Genomic DNA, 18,793 nt, shown 5'->3' with positions numbered 1-18,793 from the left:
TTTGTGTGAGTGTACGTCACGACAGCAGGGAGGTGTCCGATGTTTATGAAAACAGCCAGTGGTTTTGGGGACACACAGAAAAACATCGCGGAATAATAATTAAAGATCCAGAGCTTTAGTAGCTCGCTCTAATCTGCTTTGACTAATCTTGAGCTCCAGCAACGGCTGCATAACCCTGTGTGTGTGTGTGTGTGTGTGTGTGTGTGTGTGTGTGTGTGTGTGTGTGTGTGTATGCGTATAGCTGGGTCAGGGCCTCCACTACAGGCTAATGAATCAGAACAGTCTGATGGAATCATGGGTAAATTGGATTGTCGCCCATTTGGTTGGTGGGGGTGGTGGTGGTTTGGGGGATTGATGTAAGAAGCTGCAGCATCGCCCCCCCCACCCCTCTCCACCCCCTCTCCCCACCCCGCCCACACCAGTTCACTCCATCCCATTAAAGAAAACCAGCTAAAGCACTTTACCTTCACTGCAGGTTCCCCTCACACTGCACACACACACACACACACACACACACACACACACACACACACAGATTACACCCAACTAGCAGAGCTACGGTTCTGCGTCCTGATTGGCTGTGACAAGGCTTTTACAAAGTAAGCAGCCTGGCTAACGATCATGTAGAGTTCACCTGAAGTGACCTGTATTAATTACCAGCAATCCATCATGATGCATAATTAAACAGTTCAGACATAAACAGAGTGGAGGTTTGGTGTGAAACGCTCGGTTCTAGATAACCTCCCCCAGTCACAGCTGGAGTTCTACAGTGGAGGTTCTAGATAAGCTCCCCCCCAGTCAGAGCTAGAGTTCTACAGTGGAGGTTCTAGATAACCTCCCCCGGTCAGAGCTGGAGTTCTACAGTGGAGGTTCTAGATAATCTCCCCCAGTCAGAGCTGGAGTTCTACAGTGGAGGTGAAGGGAAGCAGACGTCTGAAGCTCTAATAAAAGCTCCTCACAGAAAGTTCTTCACCTAATGGTGATGAAGACGCTGCCTGATGCCTGAGACACGGTTCTACCAGAGTTCTGAGAAGAGTTCGGCTCTAGAACCTGCTTTTAAAATCAGATCATTAAAATGGTGGAGGGATACATGCTGCAGGGTGTAGTGCGGCTACAGAAAGTAGTCCCTAAAGAGAACTGCATTAGTTCAGATTCTCTATTCACTATTTTACCTTCATCATCATCATCATCATCATCATCATTCCATATAAAACTCAGAAGACTCGTGTAGCTGCACTGGTGGGTTTGGATAGGGGATGAATTATGGGCTGTATCGGTGTTGTTGTCATGGCGACCGACTATATATAGACATAAATTTTACAAAAATTGGTGAAATTTTCCTTTAAGGCCGTTAGTCAGGCGGCCTGATTTACAGACTAATTTACAAAAAAGCAAATAGCTGATTAAATTCTGTATCTGGGCAGTCATGAGCAAAACATTTAACTCAGCTGTTCAAATACACTATTTGGACAAAAGTATTTGGACACCTGTTCATTCACTGCTTCTTCTGAAATCAAGGGTATTAAAGAGTTGATCCTGCTTCTGTTGGAGTAACTGTCTCTACTGTCCAGAGATAAAGACTTTCTACTAGATTCTGGAGGAGGAGCATTGCTGTGCGGATTTGACTGATTGCATTCAGCGACAGGAGCTCATCATCCCCAACTCCTCCCAACAGTAATGATATGCTGTGAGGGTGTGTGCATTTGCACATCTGTGTCAGCAATGGACATGTAGCGTATGTTGCTTGGCGGTTGTTACGCAGAGGGAGAAGTGCTTACTGTGTAAATAACAGAATCAGTGAATCAGCATCAGTGATCCTCTACAGGTCGCTGCACTCCCCTCCATCTAACAGTCCTTCACATTAAGAACCTGCCGACCCGACCCGACCCGACCGATCTGATATCAAGAAAACACTCCACACTCATTACAAAACCCGGCCGTATTAATGGAAACGTCTGGCAGAATTCCAGCTGATATCAGTGCTATATTGGTAAATGCATCTCAGAGCAGGTCTGGAATAATCAGGCAAAATTTAGTGAACACAGATTTAGTCAAGGTGAACGTCTCCAGAAACGACCCAAAATGCTCCAGTCCCACAGCGAGCGTCATACTGTACCCTGTGTGTGTGTGTGTGTGTGTGTGTGTGTATATCTATGTGGGTGTGTGTGTTTGTGTGTGTTTGTGTACACTAAAGAGTCTATCAATATTCCACTCCTGCTCTATCGCTTTCCATCCCAGCCAAAACCCTGGAGTATTCTCCAATTAGATTAGTGTACCCACACACACACACACACACACACACACACACACACACACACAGAACCGATGACTAAAAAAAGAAAGAGTAGGAAGACAGAGAAGCAACGAGAAAAAAAGAAAGTGAAGAAGAGAGAGAGAACAAAGGGTACAAACAAAAGAGAGAGAGAGAATAAAAGAGAAAGAGGGAAAGCAGAGCGAAGTAGAGATAAAAGAAAGTGAGTGCGTAAAAGAGAGAGAGAGAGAGAGAGAGAATAAAAGAGAGACACAGAGAGAGAGAGAGAGAGAGAGAGAGAGAGAGAGAGAGAGAGAGGGAGAGAAACCGTGGGAGACAGAGCTGATCTGTGTCTATACCTCTGTCCATGTTCTAGATAGCAGAGAGTGAGATACAGTGGCAGAACCCACATGATCAGGTCTAGTAGAGATTGCTGAACACCTGCAGACGCTCTGAGGAGAGTGTGTTATGGTTTTGGCCTGCAGTTAGCACCGTGCTAACTGGTGCTAATTGGTGTACATAAGCTTCCATGACTTGTTAGCTACATTGCTAAACTAAAAAAAGCACCAAACGCTACTGTGCCTACAGTGGGTCAGCATGTAAGAGTGTGTGTGTGTGTGTCGTGTGCCATCTGTAGCAATGCTGGTGTGTTGGGGGGATTTGGGGACACTAAAAGCTTTAGTGTTTTCATACCAGCAACACACCACCCACCGCATATGGCCCGAACAGGAACACACACACACACACACACACACACACACACACACACACACACACACACACACCTCCAACACAACAGGAAATCTGGCCCAACTCTGTCCTCACATTCTCTCTCCCTCTGTCTGTTTCTGTGGAGCTCTGTGTAACAGTACTAGGTCACCTCTCTCTCTCTCTCTCTCTCTCTCTCTCTCTCTCTCTCTCTCTCTCTCTCACACACACACACACACACACACACACACACACACAGGTTCTAAATAACCTCCCCCAGTCAGAGCTGGAGTTCTACAGTGGAGGTTCTAGATAACCCCCCCCCAGTCAGAGCTGGAGTTCTACAGTGGAGGTTCTAGATAACCTCCCCCAGTCAGAGCTGGAGTTCTACAGTGGAGGTTCTAGATAAGCTCCCCAGTCAGAGCTTGAGTTCTACAGTGGAGGTTCTACATAATATCCTCCAGTCAGAGCTGGAGTTCTACAGTGGAGGTTCTAGATAATCTCCCCAGTCAGAGCTGTTCTACAGTGGAGGTTCTAGATAATCTCCTCCAGTCAGAGCTGGAGTTCTACAGTGGAGGTTCTAGATAAGATCCCCCAGTCAGAGCTGTGGTTCTACAGTGGAGGTGAAGGGAAGCAGACGTCTGAAGCTCTAATAAAAGCTCCTCACAGAAAGTTCTTCACCTAATGGTGATGAAGACGCTGCCTGATGCCTGAGACACTGTTCTACCAGAGTTCTGAGAAGAGTTCGGCTCTAGAACCTGCTTTTAAAATCAGATCATTAAAATGGTGGAGGGATACATGCTGCAGGGTGTAGTGCAGCTACAGAAAGTAGTCCCTAAAGAGAACTGCATTAGTTCAGATTCTCTATTCACTATTTTACCTTCATCATCATCATCATCATCATCACTCCATATAAAACTCAGAAGACTCGTGTAGCTGCACTGGTGGGTTTGGATACAGGGCGTTTCAGGGCACTGAATCAGGTGCAGGGTTCCACTCTCACTGTCACGTATCTGAATATCTTCACTGACAGGACTGTGGAGGCAGTGAGGGATGATTTAGGAGTCATGATGATTTATGATGATTTATGATGAACGTATGCAGCAGATCAATACTGCTCTATTCTGGGCTTATGCAGATCCACACTGATCAGCAACTGCCATCTATCAGAGCACACACACACACACACACACACACACACACACACACACACACACACACAGTCCAGCTATGTTCCTACTTCAGTCTAATCACACACACACACACACACCTTCATATGCTACCTGTACAGCATATCATGTTACTGGTTACGGTGATACTGTTTTTGCAACACTGTTACCTCAGCAATCTCAGTCCAAATATTTATGGACACCCCTTCTAATGGATGCATTCAGCTACTTTAAGCTGCACCCACTGCTGACACAGATGTGCAAATGCACACACAGCTTGTCTAGTCCCTGTAGAGAAGAAGTACTGCCAATAGAATAGGACTCTCTGGAGCAGATAAACACTGATGAGCCTATTGGCTCCATGCTGCCTAATGCCAGGCGTGGGCTAGAGGGGTATAAAGCCCCCCAGCATTGAGGAGCTGTGGAGCAGTGGAGGAACTGTGTTCTCTGGAATGATGGTGGAGGAGCTCCATCCAGTACTTTTGGGAGTTGAGATCATCCAACATCCTGACCTCATTAATGCTCTTTTTACTGAATGCAATCAAATCCTCACAGCAATACTCATTCTCCAAAATCTAGTAGAAAGTCTTCTTCTCTGGACAGTAGAGACAGTTACTCCAACAGAAGCAGGAGAAGCTCTTAATACCCTTAATTTCAGAGGAAATGAGCAGGTGTCCCAAGATAGATATATAAATCTGTATGTGTGTATATGACCGTGAGTGTGTGTATATGCATGCAAGTGTACCAGTGCCTGTCTGTGTGTGTGTGTGTGTGTGTGTGTGTGTGTGTGTGTGTGTGTGAGAGAGAGAGATATGAAGTGTGTTAAAAGGATCAGAGGAGATGGTCAGTCCTAATCAAATCTGCTTCACCTCTCTCTCTTTGTGTGTGTGTTTTAACCTTGCCAGTCAGAGTGTGAGGAGCGACCGGTCTGCACATATTACAGCCTCATAAGTGTCCTTCAGACAGAACCTTCCAGAAAGTCTCAGAAACGTCCAGCGTTCCCAAACATTCCAGAATATTCCAGAGTGTCTCAGAAACGTCCAGCGTTCCCAAACATTCCAGAATATTCCAGTGTTTCAGAAACGTCCAGCGTTCCCAAACATTCCAGAATATTCCAGAGTGTCTCAGAAACGTCCAACGTTCCCAAACATTCCAGAATATTCCAGAAACGTCCAGCGTTCCCAAACATTCCAGAATATTCCAGAGTGTTTCAGAAACGTCCAGCGTTCCCAAACATTCCAGAGTATTCCAGAGTGTTTCAGAAACGTCCAGCGTTCCCAAACATTCCAGAATATTCCTCATCGTCTCAAAATATTTAAGAAGGTTCCAAAACCTTCCACAGTGTTCAAGGAAATTCCAGAGCATTCCAGAGTGTTCTCCAACGTTTTGAAAACCACATGCTTTGAAACGCTCTGGAATATTGTGGAACACTCTGGAACACTGGGTACGGTCCTGGAAGTCTTCCCAGAATGATTCCTTTTTCCACTCCTGGATCATCCATCAACATCTCTGCATCAGTAACTGTCTCTACTGTCCAGGAAAGAAGACCTTCTACTAGATTTTGGAGCAGAGCATTGCTGTGAGGATTTGATTGATTGCATTCAGCAACAAGAGCGTTAGTGAGGTCAGGATGTTGGATGATCACCACCCCACCTCATCATCCTGAAGTGAGTGAAGTGATCAACACTGCGTCTGGGTCCACTGTCTCCTGTCTGTCGAGGGGTGGATCTACATATCAGGCAGTGAGTGAACGGTCAGGTCTTGAAGGTAATGAAGCAGGAAAAATGGACAAGCGTAAGAATCTGAGACACTCAAACTGTGATGTTCTAGATAATGACTGGGTCAGAACATCTCCAGAACATCAGCAAGCAGCTCTTGTGGGGTGTTCCCTCCTGGTATGCAGTGGACAATATCTACCTAAAGAGCTCCACGGAGGGACAACTGGTGACCCGGCGACAGGGTCATGGGCGCCCAAGGCTCTCACTGAGGTCCGTACATTCTGAAGGATGCTGTATTGATCCACCCTAAAACTGGAGGCCTCTGGGTTTTGTTTTTGATTTTTTGGACCATCTAAAGCCCTCTGACCTCCTACAGCTCCATCTCCTCTTCCTTTTCATATCCGTCGATGGTTTGCCATTGATTTGCCGGACTGGTTCTGCTAGTGTGCCTATTCAGCAGTTAGGAAGCGTCCGTGTAAACAAAGCGCTAACCATATTCAGAGCTTCCTTCACCCTCCCCCTGCCTCCCTTTCTCCCTCGCTTTTTTTCGCCCGCCCCCAGGGACGCCTCGGGCTCCATTAAGTGATTCCACTTTGGGCCGAGAGTGGCGGAGAATTACCGTGGGCGAGCCCGGGATTATCTGCACACGTTAAAAACAAATACATAAAATAAATAAATGCAGAAACCGCACTAATATGAAAATCAATGCGGCTGAAGCGGCGTGTGGGGAAAGACCAATAAAACAGCCGGCAGTTCCAGCCTCTGCTGGGAAACACTCTAATTCACTCGCTCTCGCTCGCTCTCTCTCTCTCTCTCTCTCTTCTGTGGACAGCTTTAATGTTAGGCAGTATTTATGTGGATGGTTTGAGCAGGAATTGAGCTGTTGAATGACCGTGCTGTGGTGGGCCGGGATAGGGTCAGATGGATGGAGGAGGGCCGGTCGTCAGCAGCTCAACGAATGAATGGAGAGAGAGAGAGAATTGCCAACGCTAGAACTGAGAAAACCTCATAAATGCTTCGTAATGTCTTACATTATTAAAGAAGGTTCAGGATCAGCTCTACCTTAAATCAGCAGCTTCAGGATCATGCTGAAGCTCCACTGACTGTAACAGGGGGGTGAACGGCGTCTCCTGCTGCTACTGCACTATGGAGGTTTGGTGGTGGAGCTGCAGGAGGAGAACCTCTCTCCAGAACTGCTGTGTAACACTGCAGAACCCATAGAGTCATATTAGTGTAAAATCCTGTAGTATTACTCCACCACCTCCGCCCACATGCTGCTCCACCTTCAAATCAAGCTTCTGGAGCTTCTCTCAGCTTGTCCAGAAATGCATGATTTGTATTTACTGCAGTGGAGTAAATTCCCCAACTGTAAAAATACCAGTTCAAGTAAACATCACTGATGATCTGGGTCCAGTGGCTCATTTCTGTCGGGGGATGGATCTACATATCAGGCAGTGAGTGAAGAACGGTCAGTTCTTGAAGATGATGAAGATGCTGAAGCAGGAAAAATGGACAAGCGTAAGAATCTGAGACACTCTGACAATAAGTGTGATGTTCTAGATAATGACTGGGTCAGAACATCTCCAGAACATCAGCAAGCTGTACCTGAAGCTAATTCAGCTAATACCTCTGCAAACATCTCTCTAGGGATGCACCGATCCGATATTAGGATCAGATATTGGTCCCGATATTAAAAACTGATAGCGGGTATGGGATAATTAGGCCGATCCATGAAACCGATCCTTTCACTTTCATTGGTCGGTGTCAGACTGCACTAAATGCTCACATGCTTGCAAGGTTTGATTGCTGCTCGTATGTTTGGCCAAGTTACTTATTTATACTCAGATTCAGCTGCTAGATTTTAATTAGAATTATAATATCAATAAGAGTGATTACTGTTTGTGTTTGACAAAGTGAAGCTACTTATTTTCACATTTTTATACATTTTATTTTAATGTATTTTCTAGATAATATATATATATATATATATTATTTTATTTTAATGCTGTCAAAGTCCTGCACAATTGTTTATTATTTTAGTGATAAATAAACAGCAACTTAGTAAATTCATGTCTGAGTTAATTAGTTAAATTTCATTTTACAAAGTTAGTAAAGTAATGATCAGGCATCAGAATTGACGTAAAGTCACACGGTGAGGTGGACATTTTTTTAATGCAGAAATGGTATCAGATTGGTATCGGGTATCAGAACTGGAAAAGCCGGATCGGTGCATCTCTACATCATAAATTAAGTTTTTATTTTTCCACCATTTAGTTCTGCCAATTAACCCACCTGTTCGTAGCCCCCCACCCCCCAGCACTAGCAATGCTCCAGACACTAGTAGAGTAAGCTTTACATGTGAAGTCAGCCACTGCCCCTTTCAAACTGCCCCCCGGTGTGGCATCGCTGGGCAGCCGACACGCTCAGAGGAAACGCCGGTCTTAGATCGCTTAAGAGTGATGAGGGGGGGAGAGAGAGAGAGAGAGAGAATAGAGAGAGAGAGAGAGAGAGAGAGAGAGAGAATAGAGAGAGAGAGAGAGAGAGAGAATAGAGAGAGAGAGAGAGAGAGAGAGAGAATAGAGAGAGAGAGAGAGAGAATAGAGAGAGAATAGAGAGAGAGAGAGAGAGAGAGAATAGAGAGAGAGAGAGAGAGAGAGAGAGAGAGAATAGAGAGAGAGAGAGAGAGAGAGAGAATAGAGAGAGAGAGAGAGAGAGAGAGAGAGAGAATAGAGAATAGAGAGAGAGAGAGAATAGAGAGAGAGAGAGAGAATAGAGAGAGAGAGAGAGAATAGAGAGAGAGAGAGAGAGAGAGAGAGAGAGGAGAGAGAGAGAGAGAGAGAGAAGAGAGAGAATATAGCGCCATCTCCCCACCCGGAGACCCGTCTGTTTTTACATTAAAATCAACATTTCTAGTCTGATCTTCATGCAGTGAAGCTCAACCAAACCTCACAGTTTATCCTGAAAGCGTTTTGATTTCAGTTCTAGTTTTTACGTCGTTTTTTTACGCAGTTAAAGTTAAAGTAAGTTTTTAATTAGTAGCTTTTATCTTCATAACGTGAAGTTGTTAGCGACAGTAACCCGCCCCTCAGGTTTGGGGGTGGGGGTGGGGGGAGAGGGGGGCGCTAGTCTGCCTCTGTTATGACGGATTGGGTGGGGGATTTGTTATGATGCTGAGAGCGAGGTCATTTGTTACTGAGGGACAGCCGGGACCTGAACGTGTAAGAGTGTTTACACCACTGAATTTCAAACAGCTGCTAGAGGAGTGTGTGTGTGTGTGTGTGTGTGTGTGTGTGTGTGTGTGTGTGCTGTGATTAACGTGTGTAAAAAAGGCACCATCAATCATGTGCTAACACGCTGTGACATCTTTCTCAGTCTGAAAGAGAGACTTTTCCATTTTATTTCATTATTTGTTTCATTTATTTGTTAATTTATCGTTTATTTGAAGTTTTTCTATGTTTACTTAAAAAAACAAAAAAACAAAAAAGGGTTGGATTGAAATAAAATATTTACCATCTTTCCCTGCAATTACTGTCAATATTCAAAACCAGGCACATGAGTAAAGTGTCTGGGAGGGGGTGGGGCTTATGTCCTAGACACACCCACAGTCAACTGGTTGGACTCTTTTCTGAGGAGTTTATAAACTGCAGGACTGAAACAGTTCTCAGAAAATATCAGAAAAAACTCATTTTGTTAAAATAAATATGTTTATAACTTAACCCAAATAACGATTAGTTAATTAAGCATTCGTCAATGTAATCCTATTAATTATAGTAAAATTCTAACAAAAATGTTTAATGTTTAAATATGTTTAAATATGTTTAATGTGTTTCTCACCATTTTAAAGATATGAATTATAAAAGAGTTAATATCTTAATAAGATTCTCAGTAAGGCCAAACACTAATTATTACTGTAATTACAAAGTTACAAATATTGCTTATTTATTAATTTATCTTCTGCATTATTAATTATAATCTTGTGATTCGCTTCTAGATTTGATTCTAACTGAATCTAATGATAAACATCTTTTGTGATTTAGGTTTATTGTTAATTGATTTGCCAACATTTGCACCAGTAAAGCACCACTGAACTGAATTTGGCCGTTATTAGTCCGGTTCAGTTTAGTGCTGCAAAATCTACAACATGAGCAGTAATCACAGCGTAGGAAGGGAGATTTTAATGTTTTTGCTTCGTCATGAAATGTTTTTTTTACTATTTTATAAATTATTTTAATTTATTTGACTCTAGTTATGGATACATGGAGTGTATAAACAACAGCAGATCATTAGTTAGATAATAATTGATTTCTAGAGAAATCAGGTGAACAGTTCAGTTCCTTCACATTTACTCAACATCTGATTAGATCAAGATCTGATTAGGAATCAATTTTAATATGAATGTAAATGGAAATACAGGATTTCTATGCAATAAAACACAAGGTTACTTTATTAGCTACTATAATAATAATAATAATAATAATAATAATCACCAGCTGCAACATTTGAAAATCTACAGAGCTCATTTTCCACCTTCACACTGACGCACGACGCCTGAGCGGCTTTGAACTCCCCTGTTCTTTCACAGCGGGACGTCTTACCGTCACCCTAAAAGGCAGTGAGGAGTAACAGGGAAGGGGAAGGCTTCCTGAGCAGGTGGCTTCAGCTCTGGCCTCTGGCTGCTGTGATACCTGTAGCTCAGTGAAGCGCTGGTCCTGCAGCAGTCTGCTCTGCCAGGCTTATTGATCCGCCTGGTCTAGCCAGGCCGCTGTGTCCTGCTGCTCTGACCTCAATTAGGTTACGTCTCCGAGTCTGACAGAGTGAGCCGGTTAGCGTGGCCGTGTGTGGTGGACGGGCTTCGTTAGAGTTAATGAATTTATTACAGCAGCACCGCTGGGATTCACCTCTACTTCTACTTCTCCTGCCTCACTGAGTGAAACGCCACCGGTAAAAACACAAAGCTCTGCTGGATCTGTGTGGGTCAACCTGCCCAGACTACCAAACCCCACTGCTGTAATGGGCCTAACCTTTCAGCCCCACATTGAGGCCTTTCTGGTGTTTTGTACGACACACAGAATAAAATTCTATCTTAGTAAATGAAATGAATTCTAGTCCACTTCTGTAATACTTTTAGTACAATATACCTGATTTCTACACGTTTAAGCCATTTTATCTACTGAGTCTCTTATTACTCGCACACGAGTCCAGATGTTTTTAAAAACATCATTATTCTTCAACGTCTCGACCAGCATGTCTAAGAGTGGACGCTGAATAATTCATAGTAGACGCTGAATAATTCATAGTAGATGCTGAATAACTCATAGTGGGTACTGGATAACTCATAGTGGGTACTGGATAACTCATAGTGGAAAATTAATCATTTATAGCAGATAGTAAAAATTCATAGTGGATACTGTATGATTTAAAGATGATACTGGATAATTCATAGTGGATACTGGATAATTCATAGTGGATACTGGATAATTCATAGTGAATACTAAATAATTTATAGTGGAGACTGGATAATTTATAGTGAATACTGGATAATTCATAGTGAATACTAAATAATTCATAGTGGATACTGGATAATTCATAGTAGATACTAAATAATTCATAGTGGATACTGGATAATTCATAGTGAATACTGGATAATTCATAGTGGATACTGGATAATTCATAGTGGATACTGGATAATTCATAGTGGATACTGGATAATTCATAGTGAATACTAAATAATTTATAGTGGATACTGGATAATTTATAGTAGATACTAAATAATTTATAGTGGGTACTGGATAATTCATAGTGAATACTAAATAATTTATAGTGGATACTGGATAATTTATAGTAGATACTAAATAATTTATAGTGGGTACTGGATGATTTAAAGAAGATACTGAATAATTCATAGTGGATCCTTAATAATTATGTAAACACTGAATAAACTCAGTTACTGCACAATAACAAATAAAAAAAGAAAATGTATATGATGCTTGATGGGCACTAGTGATCACTTGTCACTAGTGATCACTTGTCACTAGGTCACTGTACGTCTTTCTGAGTGGGTGGAGGGGGAATTCAGTACTTCTAAAATTCTGAACACCTTCCTGGATCATGTAGGCAGATCTACACTCATTTTTTCTTGGCTTTCAGTGCGAGTTAGTGCGAGTGCCCAAACCCCAGAACCTCTACGAGACATTTTACAGTATTAATCTGAATATCTACAGAGCACTGCGTCAACCGAACCGATATTATCTCCCAAACAGTTTTAAGGTCGCGATCAGCACTTCCTTTAAACGACAGATTAGGCTTTAATGACGTGGTATCAGAGCATTCCAGGAGCCGTGTGTGATGACCTGAGAGTAACCCACACACAAACCGCCACCATTTGGCCCAGTTCAGCCTCAGTGCATCAGTGAGAGCTGTGTGAATGGCATGGGTGTGTGGGTGGGTGTGTGGGGCACACTGGCAGGTGGCACATAAGCTAATCTGTGCCAGGAGGAAGGCTCTACCTATTGTAGTCCCCCTTCATCCAGGATTACCCACAAATACCCAAAATGCCACACTGTTCAGACCCTCCCATCAGCTGATTAATTTTAAAACAATATTCACTGAAGACATAATGCCCCCCTGCCCCCCCTCCTTTTCCAATCAACAAATTAAAAAAGTAATCACTCTTATTTAACGATAAGCTACAATCCGATCAGCGCCAAGACAGATCAACACCACAGACCCGGTTTCAGAGAGCACCGCTCAGATGGATCATATATATTATATAAATATTAACTTCCCTGTCTCTACTGTCCAGAGAAGAAGACTTACTACTAGATTCTGGAGGAGGAGCATTGCTGTGAGGATTTGATTGATTGCATTCAACTACAAGAGTGTTAGTGAGATCAGGATGCTGGATGATGATCACCACCCCACCTCATCATCCTGAACTCCCCCAACTCATCCCAAAAGTACTGGATGGAGCTCCTCCACCATCATTCCAGAGAACACAGTTCCTCCACTGCTCCACAGCTCCTCAATGCTGGGGGGCTTTATACCCCTCTAGCCCACACCTGGCATTAGACAGCATGGAGCCAATAGGGTCATCAGTGTTGATCTGCTCCAGAGAGTCCTATTCTATTGGCAGTACTTCTTCTCTACAGGGACTAGACAAGCTGTGTGTGTGCATTTGCACATCTGTGTCAGCAATGCCTGCCTGATGAAACCAGTGTTTGAAGCACTGCTGTTAGGAACTACTGCTGTTGCACAGTGTAGCGTAGTGAAGCTCTACCTGTGCGAGTCCTCACTCTTCTCAGTAGTTACTCAGTTACTGTACTGTAGTCCTGAAGGTATATACTGTACTAGAATATACCATCAACTGCACAGTTACTGAATAATTAGAGATTGTGGATATAGAATAACTGATCAATTACAGAAGTTACTAAAGATTCATAATGGATATTTAATAAATTACAGCAATTACTAAATAATGAATAGCCTATACAGGAATATTCAGTAGATACTAAAGTCTAAATAATTCACAGTGGATACGGAATACTTAATAGTGGTTTCTGAATAACCTATTGTATATATTAAATAATTCATAGTGGATTCTGAATAATCTACAGTATATATTAAATAATGCATAGTGGATTCTGAATAATCTACAGTATATATTAAATAATTCATGGTGGATTCTGAATAACCTATAGTATATATAAAATAATTCATGGTGGATTCTGAATAATCTATAGTATATAATTCATGGTGTATTCTGAATAATCTACAGTACATATTAAATAATTCATAGTGGATTCTGAATAATCTACTGTATATAATTCATGGTGGATTCTGAATAATCTATAGTATATAATTCATGGTGTATTCTGAATAATCTACAGTACATATTAAATAATTCATGGTGGATTCTGAATAATCTATAGTATATAATTCATGGTGTATTCTGAATAATCTACAGTACATATTAAATAATTCATAGTGGATTCTGAATAATCTATAGTATATAATTCATGGTGTATTCTGAATAATCTACAGTATATATTAAATAATTCATGGTGGATTCTAAATAATCTACTGTATATATTAAATAATTAATTGTGTATTCTGAATAAAATATAGTATATACTAATTCATAATAGATACTTAAGAATTCATAGTGGGTAGTGAATAATTCATAGTAGTTACTGAATAATATATATTGAATAATTCATAATGGATTCTGAATAATATACAGTATATACAGTGAATACTGAATAACTCATAGTTCATGTTGAATAATTCACTGTGGATTTTGGATCATTTTTGGTGAATTCTGAATAATTAATGGTAGATACAGAATAATATATAATGGAAACATATATAAATATATATAAATAATTTATAGTGAATCATTCATTGTGTGTTTTATGTAGAATTCAGTACATGAATACTGAATAATTAGAACTGGATGTTGAACAATTCACATGGCTTCTAGACTTATAATTTGTTTACTCCGCACTCTCCTCAAACAGAAATAGCCACGTTGAATGATTTAGAGGTCAGGACCAGTGTTGGAAAGTACAGTCTAAGGTGTGGTGTGATTAAAGGGCAGGGAAAGCTGCAGGGAAGGTTACGATTCTTGTTAAATACGGGGCTGCAGTTTTCCTCTGTATTCCAGCGGGACATGACATAATCTCACAGTGCTCCTGCTTATGGGGCTTGGGAGGCCTGTCTGCTGTAGATGTAGCTGCTGAAATGTAAAACAAAGCAGCACTGATGTCTTTGTCTGAGCCAGGCTTTCACCCACGCCTACGCCATCAAAAAAAAAAATGAAAGTCATTTGCAAATGTTCTGATTATATGGGTTGTATAATGCAAACAATTTGGCTGATTACTTCCAATTGATTTGTCTTATTGAGGATCAGGACAAGCGTGCAGGTTCAGACGGCTTAAAGCAAAGCCCAATCAGCCTTTAAACCCCGATAGCTGCAGCTCCTGCAGCACCACAGCTGCACACATACCTGAGGGTGTTTAAGGCTGAGCGGATTTGGGTGTAAAGCGCAGTATCCCTGACTGGGATAAAGTGGGATACGGACATGCTGCTGTTTCCTGCTGCTGGATAAAATAGCAATACTATTACAAATAATAATTACGATATAGCCACAAGCAGCAATCTGCGGGGCCCAAGCACTTTCTGCAGAGAGGCACCCTGTATTGATCCATGTTCACAGATCTTTGTAGACCATTTCAACATGATGCAGTTGGCAGGTATATTAGGTTTAGTGAAAAGCATACAAAGCATTCCTGTCTTTGTGCTGCTGTTAAAAACAGACAATTAATAATTGTATAATTTAATAAAGTATATCCATAGATAACGCAGGTCAGACTAGGGACTCCTCATGTGACTCCATATGTTTATCTCTTTACTAAAACAAGAGTAAGAGATATTTAACACATGGCCAATCGTCAAAATATCCTTTGAAGGCTGAGCTTAATATGTACTTATTTCTATTGTGGCTAAATGTACTTTTTATTTTTTTATTTTTATTAAATTTTTTTTACTAATTTCTTGCCCTCCATCACACACCCAGTATAAAAGAGCTCAACCTTAAAACATTAAAACATTTAAATACTTCCAGACTAACAAAACTATTTTGAGATGCTTGGGCAGAGTTTGAAATGTGGTGTTCGTCCAAAAAAAAATTAAATAAAAAAAAAATAGAAATAGAGAAACACATTGCTTTACATTGTTAATTCATTCCAATAAACAAAAAATATGTATAATGTAGACATCTTATAAAACCCTATAAGCAAACCCATAATTGCTAATGCAATAAGTCGTTCATTAGTTCAATATTTGTACAATTTTAATGCATGTATAATACATGCATAATTTGATGATAACATAAAGTAAATGTACCTGGTGAAATTTTACGGAGAAGGAGGAGACTGTTGGCACTTTTTTATTTATTTACTTACCTTTTTTTGTTTGTTTGTTTTTAGGTCATTTTTATATTGTTAATTTTTTGCTGACTGATGCAAAGTTGCGAAAAGTCGGCGGTCAAAGTTAACTTTGTCCTTCTTTTTATTAACAAAAAAACGCTGGAAAGTCAAAAAGGATGGAACCCACGTAAGTGCAGATATATCTGTTGCAAAGCCCACAGAGCCGACGATGTTAAGTGAATGAAGAGAGGTTACAGATATGAACAGACCCTGTTTATTATTTGGTCTATTTGTAAATGTGTTCAGTGTATTTATGTGCTGTTTGTGTCCTGAAATGACATTTTACTGTACCAAAATCAGAACCTCGTTTTACTTTAACTAATAAAATAAACTGGAAAGTTGTTACTGTATTTCCTGCACATACCTACCTGGCAGCTTCTCAATACCTGTGTGTGTGTGTGTGTGTGTGTGTGTGTGTGTGTGTGTGTGTGTGTGTATACACACGCATATACACTGACCTGGCTGTTGATGTCTGCGTTGTTGCTCAGTAAAAGGGACACCAGCTCCTTATGTCCTCTATCACACGCCCAGTGTAAAAGAGCTCGACCCTGAAACACACACAAACACACATTTTACTGTATCATTATATATATATATATATATACACCTCTTACAGGAGGACTCATCCTGCAATCACCTCGTTAGTCCAAAGGCCAGGGCCTAGATACTGCGTTATAAAGTGTAGGAGTGAAAAATCTAACTCAGAATTCTCTCTCTCTCTCACACACACACACACACACACACACACACACACACACACACACACACACACACACACGTCAATGTTACAAAGTTACCCATTTTCAAACAGGTTAGGATTCTGGACTCATCACTGAAAGGTTCAATCCCCAGTGATGCCACAGCCATCCGTCAGTGTCCGGGAGTCCTAGGGAACATGACCCCTCTCTACCTCTCTCTCTCTCTCACACTCTACCTCTCTCTCTCTCTCTCTCTCTCACACTCTACCTCTCTCTCTCTCTCTCTCTCACACTCTACCTCTCTCTCTCTCTCTCTCTCTCACACACTACCTCTCTCTCTCTCTCTCTCTCTCTCTCACACACTCTACCTCTCTCTCTCTCTCTCTCTCTCTCACACACTCTACCTCTCTCTCTCTCTCACACACTCTCTCACACACTCTCTCACACACTCTCTCACACACTCTCTCACACACTCTCTCACACACTCTACCTCTCTCTCTCTCTCTCACACTCTCTCACACACTCTACCTCTCTCTCTCTCTCTCACACTCTCTCACACACTCTACCTCTCTCTCTCACACTCTCTCACACACTCTACCTCTCTCTCTCTCTCTCTCTACCTCTACCTCTCTCTCCCTCTACCTCTACCTCTCTCTCCCTCTACCTCTCTCTCCCTCTACCTCTCTACCCCTCTACCTCTCTACCCCTCTACCTCTCTACCCCTCTACCTCTCTACCCCTCTACCTCTCTACCCCTCTACCTCTCCCTCTCCCTCTCTCCCTCTTCTCCTCCAAGCGTGTTGAGCTCAGTGGAGTTCGTCTTAGCAGTGGTTTGATGAGAGGTGCTCGCTTCACTCTCCCAGAGCTGGTACCATGGTGTGATTGGGGAGCCCTAGAGAGTGGGGGCTAATAGCCATTCCTAAAAATTGGGAACCTCCCAAAAAAGTAGGGGGAGGTAGAAATCTGGAAGTCGTGTAATGGAAAAGGGGAAATTTGATTTTAGCCGGACTATTCCTTTAACTGGTGGCTAAACGCTGTTTTGGCTCAGTGTCTGGCCGTGGCCCTGATGCAATGTGTGTATGCAAGTGTGTGTGTGTAAGTGTGTGTGTGATCTCTTTACTCTGATGAATGAATCCCTGCCTCCCTCCTCACCTCCAACACAGCCATCCATCGCGTTCAGTTACGCACAGCTCTATAAAAGTTAACTTCACAATAGATTTCTCTCCAGATAAAAAAAATATTTATACACAACAATTTATAACTCGGAGCTTCTGGGCCTCGGGCTCCAGGCTTAACGAGGTGATGGCAGGATGAGTCCTCCTCTGAGAGGTGCATTATGGGATGGGAGGATCACGCATGCTCCAGAAACAAATGGGCGGTCAGTGGGATTTTGGTCAGTGGAGATTGATGAGACTCCGCGGACAGCAGGAGAGTGACCCCCCCACCCGTGCTGACCAGCAGCCCACTTCATTTTTCAGTGAAGCCAATTAGATAAAGCAAACTGCTTAAGCTGAATTCCATGGTTTAAATCGTATCGATCGGCGCGGCTGAACGTTAAAATTGATATTTATGAGGGAGCCAGGGGCTCACACGCCGCCGGGTGTGAGTGTGTGTGGGGTTTTTTTAGGGAGGCTGTTCCCTCAGACTGTTCATCAACTTTTCATCGGACACTCTGAGGAATACTTCTCCTCCCTCTCTCCTCCGTGGTGGAGCAGCAGGAGCCTCTCCTGACTGGTGGCTGGTGAGGTCACAGGAGGCGCCAGGACACCACAAAATACTCCCCTTCACTCGAACCCGCACTCCATATCCGACCACTCCCACCGAGCTCGGTCTGGAGGAGCTGGACTCGGTCAGCTCCTGCCCTACGCTATGCTTCCTCAGACGGTCCACAGATCTCCCGGTCGGGTTCAGGGAGAATTCTGTGGAGGTGCAGTCGGGTAGATCTCCTTCCTTCCACAGGTTCTGTGTGGAAGCTGGGCTGGAGTGGTTTCCTCGTCCACACTTGATTGAAGGAGGCCCGTTTCCCAGTTTGGGTTTTGGATCATCACTGCTGCTCTTAGGGAGCTTTCCCTGACGCCCCCTCTCTCAGTTCATTTACATTTACATTTATGGCATTTAGCAGACGCTCTTCTCCAGAGCGACTTACAAAGTGCTTTGCTATTTACCCAAGAAAAACCTCAGCTAGTTTAAATAGACCAATAATTCAAAGGATACCTCCAAGCTAACAAGTTACTAAATTACTAAGCCTCATTACAGAGCACAGC

At 42.3% G+C, this 18,793-nt stretch overlaps 1 protein-coding gene across 1 annotated transcript in view; it reads right to left on the bottom strand.

Annotated features, from left to right (window-relative positions):
* acbd6 (acyl-CoA binding domain containing 6) overlaps positions 1-18,793 on the bottom strand; it is a 45,834-nt gene that overhangs the window by 7,639 nt on the left and 19,402 nt on the right. The window contains exon 6 of the mRNA XM_072681273.1: positions 16,291-16,380. Coding sequence (XP_072537374.1) covers positions 16,291-16,380 — 90 coding nt within the window. The remainder of the gene's footprint in view (positions 1-16,290; positions 16,381-18,793) is intronic.

The sequence above is a fragment of the Salminus brasiliensis genome, chromosome 6, assembly GCF_030463535.1.
Source record: "Salminus brasiliensis chromosome 6, fSalBra1.hap2, whole genome shotgun sequence".
NCBI classification, from domain to species: domain Eukaryota; kingdom Metazoa; phylum Chordata; class Actinopteri; order Characiformes; family Bryconidae; genus Salminus; species Salminus brasiliensis.
Note: the sequence above shows the minus strand (reverse complement) of the source record. Positions and strands in the feature narration are given on the sequence as shown.